Genomic DNA, 11,146 nt, shown 5'->3' on the forward strand with positions numbered 1-11,146 from the left:
GTTATCCTCAGACCTGGAAGTGTTAGCAGAGGCCGTTGCAACCTTGTCTCACAGGAATACGTGAAATGACCATGGACGCTTAACTCAAAATCCGTGGAAATCCTCACGGAAACACGCCAATTTCCGTTACATGGCCACGGATTTTGCTCCAATGCAAGTCAATGAGACTCATATACCGTGGCCAACTTCGTCTCACAGGAATCCGTGAAATGAACACGGACGCTTAATTCAAAATCCGTGGAATTCTCACTGAAACAAGCCAATTTCCGTGATATGGTCACGGAAGTCAATGACACTCATATTCCGTGGCACACACACAAATCACCGTCTCAACGACCTAGTCGACCAGGGGCGCTTAACCCAAAATCCGTGGTGGCCTCACGGAATCACCTAAATTGTCCGTGATATGCCCACGGAATTTGATACAATGCAAGTTAATGACTCATATTCCGTGGCACACACACAGATCCCCGTCTCAACGACGATATATATATATATATATATATATATATGGCACTATATCCCTATTCTCGCCCATTCACCCATCTTGAATTTAATAGACGTTGCTTCGAGGAGGTCTGGTGGTCTCCGTATATATAGTAAATAAATTAATAAATATATATATATAAATACTATATGTATAGATAAATACATACTTATTTATTTATTCATTTATTTATTCATTTATTTATTTTATACGGAGACCATCGAAGAAACGAATGTCGTCTATTCGATTTAAGATGGGTGGGCGAGAGTAGGCATATTGCGCCATACTGTCAATATGAATTTCATTCATAGAATTTCCGAGAGGATGGTCAACGGTCAGATACAGATCTCGTTATAACAATAACTTATGTTGATGTAACGAGAAAGGATGTAATGATAACGCGAAGAAAACAAATGCTACATGGTTATAATAATTTAAATATAATTAACTTATAAATCGTATAACGAGACAACGAGATGATCTAGTTGTGGGCCAGAAGAGGCTGCATTTTAACCGAATTCGGGCTATAACCTTATACATATAATAGTCTAACTCTATATGTCAAATGTTGGATATGCTGTAGGCCTACCTATAGGCTAGTTTTTTATATTATAAATATTTAAATATTGTCTGGTTATACCTGAACCACATTCCCCATAGAAAAAGTACACGGTGTTAGTTGGTGTTACAACCCTCTTCGTTGATTGGATTAGTGGAAGTGGATTGTAAATGTTCAGATACAGATCTTGTATCTGTATAGCTACATGGTCTACTTACAATATTATAACAAAATAATTGTAAACATAATATATCTTTGAATATTTAATTAATTCAATATTAAACCAATGCATTTCAATCTGGAGATTATTTTTTCAATTTCAGAAGGGGGGGCGGGCTGCGCAGGATTCGTCAAAACTACAATCCTATGGTGGTTGAAACCTGGTCTCACAGGAATCCGTGAAATGACCAGGGACGTTTAACTCAAAATCTGTGGAAACCTCACGGAAACACACCAATTTCCGTGATATGGCCACGGATTTTGCTCCAATGCAAGTTAATGAACTCATATGCCGTGGCACACACACAGATCCCCGTCTCAACAACCGAGTCGACCACGGGTGCTTAACTCAAAATCCGGGATGGCCTCACGGAATAACTTAAATTGTCTGTGATATGCCAACGGAATTTGCTCCAATGCAAGTTAATGACACTCATATTCCGTGGAACACACACAGATCCCCGTTTCAACGACCGAGTCAACCTGGTCAACCGAGACCCATGATTTTCAAAGAGTAATCCCAAGATACACCCTGGTTGAAGGTCTAATGGACAGAGATTCTATCTCTTGTCAACTAATTCAGATTAATTTCTAGCAACGGCTTGTTGCCAATGCGTTTCAATGGAGCAGTTGATAATGTTGTGTGAGCCTTTCCTGTAGGGATGGAGCCCCCAAGTTGATAATAGTATGCGTCTTTTGAGACCCTCTTTGATATAAAAGAGATCCCAGGTCTATAGGTCAATTACGTTGCAATTAAACAATTTGTGATGCATGGACAACAAACAACAGAAAAGTTTCAGAACATTTCTTTTTAATTATTTTAAATAACTTATATACATCCATAAACAACCTCCATACATAAATGAAAGACGCTCAAGAATAAATAACATGAAATTAACTATTAATCAGAGGCGGACAGAGTACACAGCTTCCTTACTTGAGTAAAAGTACAGATACCCCTTGCTAAATTTTACTCAAGTACAAGTAAAAGTACTACAGTCAGATGTCTACTTAAGTAAAAGTACTGAAGTACTTGTTTTTAAAAGTACTTGAGTATCAAGAGTACAAGAGTATGTTTTCTAAATGTTGCATTACTACTGCCACAGTGCTTACATTTATGTATAGAAACGTCCTACATGGAGTTATGAAAAATGTTAACACCTTGGAGAATGTAAAAGGAATTGAAAGTAAAATCAAGTAATTTTCAACTTTTTACCATGTCAATAGCACAATAGTATACTTAAGCAATAGATCACGCCAGGCTGTGGTATGTGCTCATTATACCACTGTTAAGGGGCGTTGTCCGGCCCCGACGCGCAGCGGAGGGCCGGCGACCCCCTTAACAGTGGTATAATGAGCACATGCCACTGACTGAAGTGATCTATTGCTTTTATACAACGGTTACTGTTATGGCGTAACGAAAGTCATAGACACACTACATTTAAAAAGAAACAAAGAAAGTCAAAGTAGCCGTTTTGTTAAAGAATACAAAAAAGCAGTCCCTCCTGGCTGCCGCTATGCATCGACGGTCGCTATGCAACACACTTTAGCGTCCCTCCAAGAGAAGGCTCCGATAGAGCGGTTCGCCGGCAATTTATCCTATGGAGCAGTTCAAGGTCGAAGGGTATATTTCCCCGCTGGTGAATCCCCTCCTCCATGGTCAAGCTAAATCTCCGTATGATAAAGTTTCTTACGATACTTTGTAACGGTTTCCTCTTCAAGGCGCGGAGTGATACTTTCACAAAATGATCGGGCGTCATAGCAGTTATGTATACGCTCTTTATACAACAGTTGGGAACCAATCAGATCGCTGGATTTAGGTCCCCCATTGTATAATTAAGCAATAGATCACGCCAGGCTGTGGTATGTGCTCATTATACCACTGTTAAGGGGCGTTGTCCGGCCCCGACGCGCAGCGGAGGGCCGGCGACCCCCTTCACAGTGGTATAATGAGCACATGCCACTGACTGAAGTGATCTATTGCTTTTATACAACGGTTACTGTTATGGCGAAACGAAAGTCATAGACACACTACATTTAAAAAGAAACCAAGAAAGTCAAAGTAGCCGTTTTGTTAAAGACTACCAAAAAGTAGTCCCTCCTGGCTGCCGCTATGCATCGACGGTCGCTATGCAACACACTTTAGCGTCCCTCCGAGAGAAGGCTCCGATAGAGTGGTTCGCCGGCAATTTATCCTATGGAGCAGTTCACTCACCGAGTGCTTAAGCTTTCGTTAGTCTCTCCGTCGCCTTTCTCACTTCCGGAGTAACAACATTTACACCCTCTCCATCATCCAACGCATGTTTTACTTTGTAACTGTTTCTACTTCCAGGCGCGGAGTGATATGCAAACTTTCACAAAATGATCGGGCGTCATAGCAGTTATGTATATGCTCATTATACAACAGTTGGGAACCAATCAGATCGCTGAATTTAGGTCCCCCGTTGTATAAAGTATAACAGTATACTCAAGAACATAAAAACAATTGCTCAGCTTACATAAATATGGAATATCAGAAAAGAAAATTCAGCTAACAATTCTATGTACGGGTGAGTTTCTCCGTTTTTTTATCAATCAAATCAACAATCGTCTCTCATCTAATTCTGACCATGGAGTTGGCTTTGGCGGAAAGCAAAGGTGATTGCTGATAGGCTGAAGGCTGTCCTAATCAGTTTGAGAGGGAATCACGTTTGAGAGGGAAACAACAAATTGAGGGTTTCCGTGATTTTTCTTTTCTCCTTTTATTTTTTATTTTTCAGAAGGAGTAACGGGTACTCACGGTTATGGATAGAAATGTAACGGAGTAAAGAGTACAATATTTGCCTCTCAAATGTACTTGAGTAAAGTCATGAGTACTCCCAAAAAATTATACTCGAGTAAAGTACAGATCCCTCAAAATTGTACTTAAGTACTGTACTCAAGTAAATGTACTCCGTTACTGTCCGGCTCTGCTATTAATAAATAAGCAAAAAGGATCAAGTCTAATAAATTGCACACACAGAAATGCTGCAAAGAATGTATTGTATCTGGCATTTCTATTCCCCAAATGGACTTAAATTCACAAGCTTGTGGACAGTAGGGGTACACTAGATATAAAATGGAAGCACACTAAGTAGGAGGAATGACCTCTCACATATGATAACTTAATTAATTGTTTCAAATAACCCTGCCTCATTAAATCAATGAGTTTGGTGTGGAAGGGGGCGGTTGATGGCAACCACGCAACCTGGTATCACAGGAATCCGTGAAATTTCCATGGACGCTTAACCCCCAATCCGTGGTGCCCTCACGGAATCACTTAAATTGTCTGTGAAATGGTTGATTGAAATGGGGATCTGTGTTTGACATGAAATATGAGTGTCATTAACTTCATTGGAGCAAATTCTGTTGGCATATCATCTGAGCAAAAGTTAAATCCTACTCTAAAGTACCAATCAGTGGGAAGGAATAGACAATAGGAATAGCAACGATTGGGGAACTGAAATAAAACAACCCTTCAGATTGACATGTATTTTGTTTATTTAAAAAAACAGTGAAGGTCAAACAAAACCCAAGATTTTAAATGAAATACATCTGATTTTCATTGAGATTAATAAGCATATATATATATTAGTGCTGTCAAGCGATTAAAATGTTGAATCGCGATTAAACGCATTAACTTCATAGTTAACTCAGGATTAAACGCGATTAATCGCAAAATTCTTTCTATGCTAAATATCCCTTGATTTCTTTGTCCCATTAATTTTTCTCATTTTAATGTTCTTATCAACATGGTGAAATTTATCGGCTTGTCTTGTGCAAATGATTTTTTATTGATAACAACATATACTGATCAAAACAGGACGATACAAAAAAAAAACCTATAGTGAAATTAAACGATGAAAATCCAAACATACTGCCTTGAACATAGCAGTCAGGCTACTGCTTCTTTGTTGTGAGCCAAAGAAAAAAAAAAAAAAAAAAAAAAAAATTAAATTATTTACAGGATTTTAACAAGAAATAAAAATCATGTCATCACCATGAATAGGCAGAGAGCAGCCCTGCTATCAGGTTACAATGCTACAATGCTTTTTGTGGATACATTTATATATTTTTTTGAGGAATACACATTATTTTTCAAACCTATTTTCTGTCTGCTTCTTGAATGGTTATTCACGGCCATAAGAATTAACTAGAATGCAGATTTCCTTTTCACCTTTATCTTCACCTTCATCCTCATCATCCAGTTCTTCAACCTGTAGATCTCAGAGAAGACCCCTTTTCCCTCAACCCCCCTCTGGCTTTTTACTTTTTTCTTTGTTTCAAAAATAGTATACATTTATCACTCCACCCATGTTTTGGTCTGTACAGTGCTTCGGTGTGATTTGGTCAACTCTGTCATTGTGACCAAATAGAAATGCTGCCTCGCGATCGCTGGCTGGCCACAAATACCCTCCATAGAGCCACACAACATGACTATAGATTTTTACCAAACAAATGATACAACAGTCCCTCACTCTGTAGAGACCATCCTGCCATGCACTAAATGAGGGAGGGAGTGAGAGAGAGAGAGACTATAACTGACACAACGACACTTTGGAACGAGAATCACATAACAGAAACCCAGGGTAGAGGTCGTGAGTGAATGTGGAATGGAAGGTGTGGATGTGTGTCCGTTTTGCTGAGGACCCTCCTACATCTGGGGACACACCGTAGAAGGACAGAATGCCAGCAGATTGGTGCAGATACACTCCTATCCTGTTAAAGTGATAGGGGGGGGGAGGCAATACTGTGACACTACCGTTGTACCAGGCAGAGCAATTATCTCCACCAAAACAATCATCATAACCATCATCACAATGAAGACACCACGAATGTATATTCCATCCAAGCTGACTGTCAGCGTACATTCCTCTCCTATGCATTCGTCTGTATGTCACTCCTATAGCCACCACTCCTTCCCACTCTACCTCCCAGTAACAGCGGCCAGTCAGTCCCTCTCTACACAACACCTGTCTATGGTAGTCAAATCTTTGTGGGTGGTCAGGATACCTCTGTGTTATTCCAAGCTGCATCACCCTTCTGTTGTCCTTAGACAGAGAGAGATGTCTGTGGGCTGTGTTTGGGTCCAGTGTGAGTTCACAAGCATCTGACGGGAAAACAAGACATGATTAGGCCGATTAACCAGACAGAAATGCCCTGATGAGGTAGTCATTTACATAATTCTGAAGCAATGTGTATTAATATTATCATAAACAGCATTCCACTAAGAGTAATAATATTTATTTTATATCCATTATAATCCTATTGTATATTTGAATAGATGATTATGTCTGATATAATAATGATAGTAATGATTAATATTAACTTTTATAATCATAAAATATGAATCCAGACACATTCCTAATAATTATTAGCCAACATTATACAAACGTTATAGCATAACGTAAAAGGCATAATAACAATAATCATTGAAAGCAATTAGTTTAAATAGAATACACACAGAATATATGTATCACTCATTATTTCTTACTATTTTTAATGATGATGGTACCCTGATTTTTATCAAATTGTGTGTAACAATAAAATGTAATAATTTTAACCATTGTTAATAATTAATAAAATAAAAATAATATATATTGGATTTTAAACTTACACCTCTTAACACCTGGTTTCAGGTCAGGCAGCTTCTTCAACTTCATGTTGTTTGGGAGTTTCTTCATTACACCTCCATGATTTACTGATTTCCCATCCTCAGAGAGGAGGAGCTTGGGATGAGCGGTATCAGGATCCAGAGTCACACGCTTCTTCATCTCCATGTTCAGTGTCTTCTCCAACTGATCCAGGGATCTCCTCAAGGTCCCTACGTATGACGGAGGACGAACCTCCACCGTCTTCCAGGCCCTGGTGGTTGGAGGATCCTTCAGGGATCTGAAGGCCTGGAGGAAGTGGAGATGGTCTTTAGTGTCTGAGAGCTGTTTCACCTCTGAGCTTCTATTGGTCAGATCTTCTATTTCCTGCTCCAGCTCTTTGATGAGGTCTTCAGCTTGTTTCTCTGTGGATTTCAGGTTCTCATTAACCGTTTGGTTGAAATCATCCCGGCACTTTTCAACACAGCCTATCATAGCAGTGAAGACCTGCCCACCATCGGCTATCTCTCTGTCCGCGTCTTTCTTGCTCATGTCTACTGTGTCTTTGATGTTCTTTATCTTTAGTTTTCTCTCCTGGATCATCTGCGGAACTTCAGCCTCTATCTTCCCCAGCTGGACTGTCTTCACTTCATATTCCTCCTTTAGAGGTACAACAGGGTGGGACCTGTGGTCACCCTCTGTGCAGAACTGACACACACACTCCTGTTCAGTCTTGCAGAAGAGCTCCAGTAATTGATTGTGTTTCTTACACATCCTGTCTTCCAGACGGTCCATAGGCTGGACCAGCCGATGTTTCTTCAGGCCTGCTACTCTCTGATGTGGCTCCAGGTGGGTTTGGCAGTAAGAGGTGAAACACACTATGCAGGACTTTACGGCCTTCAGCTGGGTCCCAGTACAGAGGTCACACGGAACTTCTCCTGGTTCAACACAAGGCTGCTCTTTTACTCGTACACCAAACCGATCAACCATCTCTACTAAGAGAATATTCACCCGTAGATCAGGTCTAGTACGAAAAAGCTCGTTGCAAACAGGACATTTGTACCGGACTTGTTCATCCCAGAACTTTGTAATACAGGTTCTGCAGAAGTTGTGTCCACATGGTGTGGTAACTGGGCTGTTGAACACATCCAGACAGATGGGACATGAAAAGTTCTCCTCAGACCAGGAAGTGTTAGCATAGGCCATTCCTAGACACAGACGACAAGGTATTAGCATTGAGGAATTGGATTACTTTTAGTTCCGTAATGAAGAGAGAGGTTTTAACTTTTCTAAAAATTGTTTTACTCACCTTCTCGTAGTTTCTTAATTTGTTCCAAAATGCAATTTATTTGTCTCCTGAAAGAGAGAACTGCTTCTACATCGGGTAGCTGTAGTGTATATTCTACCCTAAGTTTTGTTTCCTTAACAAGACGTCCTCTCCTCTGCTCTCCTCCCCTAACACCTGACTCCTCCCCTAACACCTGACTCCGCCCCAACGAACACACAGTTCACTAACAACTGGCGCCTTTGTGCGCATTCATGAACTGTTTGCTACTTCAAATTTGCTGTTTGTTCACAGAGAGCCTGAGAAAAAAAGAAATGTTTGTGTTAGTGATGATTCATGACTAACTAGCAAATACAGTTGACTTGATGTAGCCTGAGGCTGGTATATTCTCCGAAGTCTTTATAAAAAACACCCTCTCCCTGTTTGCCCAGGTTATATTTCCTATTATGGTTTATGATTTAATATTGCGTTAACGACGGTGGTTGTATAAGGCTTATCTCCTAGACTTTAACCTCATAAAACATAATGAACCCGAGTCATTTGACTAGGGCAGACAAACTTGACCGACGGCCCTATCAGAGACGACAAACATTCGTAACCATGCAGCAGTTAACTCTAGTAACCGTTACTGAAGCTATCGTACTTTTACCACACACTTCTAGCAACCAATATAATCTACTACCAGTAAAACACTGTGTAGCTAACATCCACCTAGAAATGCCTCATGATTCTGGCTAACAATAGCCTTAAGCCTGCTGTAGGTCTTGAAGGGGTCAGCTCTATAATGACCTGACACAATGTCACGTTATCAGTTCTGCATTAAGGAAGTGAATTCAGGTCCAAAAATAGATTTATGTATGCAATAAAACAAAAATATTGTCAGTTCTAATGTAGACCTAAAGATAGGCTAACTTACTAACTGAAAGAGGTTGTACTTTCTTCTTTAGGGTCTGATTTCGCTATTCCGGTACCTTTGAGGAAGAGAAAATACCTGTTGAAACAAAGAGGTCTAAAGACTTAAAGGGTTTCTTCCGTGTGAAGAAACCTAGACATGAGAAAAGGGACTGTCCCGTCAGCCAACCTGATTAGTCTGACAGGGTCAGCAATGAGCACGCTGCAGTAACTGCACATTGAGGCCTTCCTTAACATCAAATCTTCAATATTGGGATTCTGTCACAAAGCTCAGACTCTAAAGTAACTATCCTCTGAAACGATGAACTAATGTCAGTTTAACCTGGCTAGAACCGTTCTAACCATCTTTATACTTTAATTGAACCTTCACAAAAGTATAACAAAATCATTAATCAAAGGATACAAAGGATAATTATCTGATTCTAATTGGTAGCTTTTTGTCATCCTGACCTCTTGTCATTGTGTTGTAGGCCCTCCAATCAGGATTGAGACATTCCTCAGGCAGCGGTGAGGATGAGCATCCGTCAGTGTCTGCAGCTACAGAGGCATAACAGGATGTGACCAGTTCTGCCCAGTGCATATGCAGTATAGCCTCACTTTAAAAGCTGCCAAAATGTGATGGTACTAGCAGTATTTCCATCGGTCCTCCCTCCAACAACAAGATGTCCCTTTTCAGACACTTTAACTGGAGGCTTTGATCCACCCTTGACGAGACCCCCTCTTCTTGGACCCTCCAGTATCCCACTAAATCTGGACCTCATTGGTCCAGACTTTATTTTTTACAAGGACGTTTTTACACCCACCTCTCTCTTTGATACGGCTGTAATAGTTAGGTGTGTGAGTGTGTGTCTGCGTCTATGTGTGTTTTCTTTAAAATCTGGACCACCCAAGTTTAAGTTTTTCAATTATTTGACCAAACAAATGGAACCTGTGTTTACAAACGTAATGTACCTACTCCCCTGAAAATATCTATTCCACTAAGAATGTAAAGATTCAAATTTTAGCATTTTTATTGAAACCAGAAAAGTGTCCAAAGATTAATTGCATTGTCATTCATGATTCCAAAATATAAACTAATAGTAATGTAAAGATTATTATCATAAACAATAGTATCTTCCTGAAATGTTATAACTGCATCTATTTACAATATTATAGCAATAACCCCCCAAAAAAATAACCAGAGAAAACATATAAAATATAGTATAATTTCCATGGGCTATATTTTATAATAGTAAGGTTATTTTCTTAATGAATTCATCCTTGTTAAATGACAGCAGTACAACATTTATGTAGTTCTATCAGATCTCACATAAAAATTGCCATTCAGAAAACATCATTAATTGTTTTGTTCGTTTGATTATTTTATTATCAAACAAAGGTCCTAGTCTGTTTGATTGACTGGTGAGATGATCAAGGGGCAGGGTTTATGCCTCGATAATTATAGAAACATGGAGAGAGGAATGGATAGAGAGGCTCACTAAAGTTGCAGCCAGTAGCAGAGTTGATATGAACACTGGCTTCCACATCATAGAAGTAGACCAGGGCCCCGTTTCCCGAAAGCATCGTTAGCCTAAGTGGATCGCAGAGTGGGTCGTACGAGCATCATACAGTTTTCACCCCGTTTCCCGAAAGCATCGTTGTTAACGAACGTCTTGAAAACGCTCATAGCTAACGAGTGCTCCAGGGTACTCGTAGGACGCTAAGAGCATCGTTAGCCTACTATAGAGTGAATTATTGCATGCGGGTGTCTTCATTCTTAAAAAAATGAAAACATTCGGGAGTATGCAATAATACAAATTATTCTAAAGAGGTCAGAGACTCCGTGCACAGCCCCGCCTTCCCCAGTGAACCAAGAAATCCCGCGCCGTGACGAACGGGGGATTTTACCCCCTCGGTTTTACACAGGAAACTTGAGATAAGAAGGTGAAATCGCCGGGCGTGCCAATAAGCTGCGACCGAACCGGCTTGGCAGTGTAGAAAGACCCATAGCCAGGGTTCGAGTTAGGTGGGAGGCAGTGGGAGCTGAGCCCCCATAAAGAGAGGTCTGGCTCCCATGAAAGCAGTAAACTCAAATA

The 11,146-nt window shown here is 40.1% G+C and overlaps 1 protein-coding gene across 2 annotated transcripts; it reads right to left on the bottom strand.

Annotated features, from left to right (window-relative positions):
* Positions 1–5,238: 5,238 nt before the first annotated feature.
* Positions 5,239–10,640, bottom strand: LOC115542283 (tripartite motif-containing protein 16). 2 transcript variants are annotated; one of them, XM_030354522.1, is made up of 3 exons: positions 9,076–10,640; positions 6,901–8,458; positions 5,239–6,393 (listed from the first exon to the last, which is right to left on the bottom strand). In XM_030354522.1, exons 2-3 carry the CDS (start codon positions 8,108–8,110, stop codon positions 5,819–5,821), a joined length of 1,785 nt encoding a protein of 594 aa, XP_030210382.1. In that variant the 5' UTR covers positions 8,111–8,458; positions 9,076–10,640; the 3' UTR covers positions 5,239–5,818. The 2 variants fall into 2 exon arrangements, with proteins under 2 accessions (XP_030210382.1, XP_030210383.1); XM_030354523.1 differs by lacking the exon at positions 9,076–10,640 and having other exon boundaries at positions 5,239–6,002; positions 6,297–6,393; positions 6,901–8,767.
* Between the last annotated feature and the right edge of the window lie 506 nt (positions 10,641–11,146).

The sequence above is a fragment of the Gadus morhua genome, chromosome 4 (assembly GCF_902167405.1).
Source record: "Gadus morhua chromosome 4, gadMor3.0, whole genome shotgun sequence".
Taxonomy (NCBI): Eukaryota; Metazoa; Chordata; class Actinopteri; order Gadiformes; family Gadidae; genus Gadus; species Gadus morhua.

Bases quoted from the DNA above. Each gene is read 5' to 3' on its own strand.
- LOC115542283 (XM_030354522.1), bottom strand. From the start codon at position 8,110: ATGCTAATACCTTGTCGTCTGTGTCTAGGAATGGCCTATGCTAACACT. The intron at 6,394-6,900 runs GTAAGTTTAAAA...TTTTCCCGTCAG, and splicing joins GAAACCAGGTGTTAAGAGGT to ATGCTTGTGAACTCACACTG.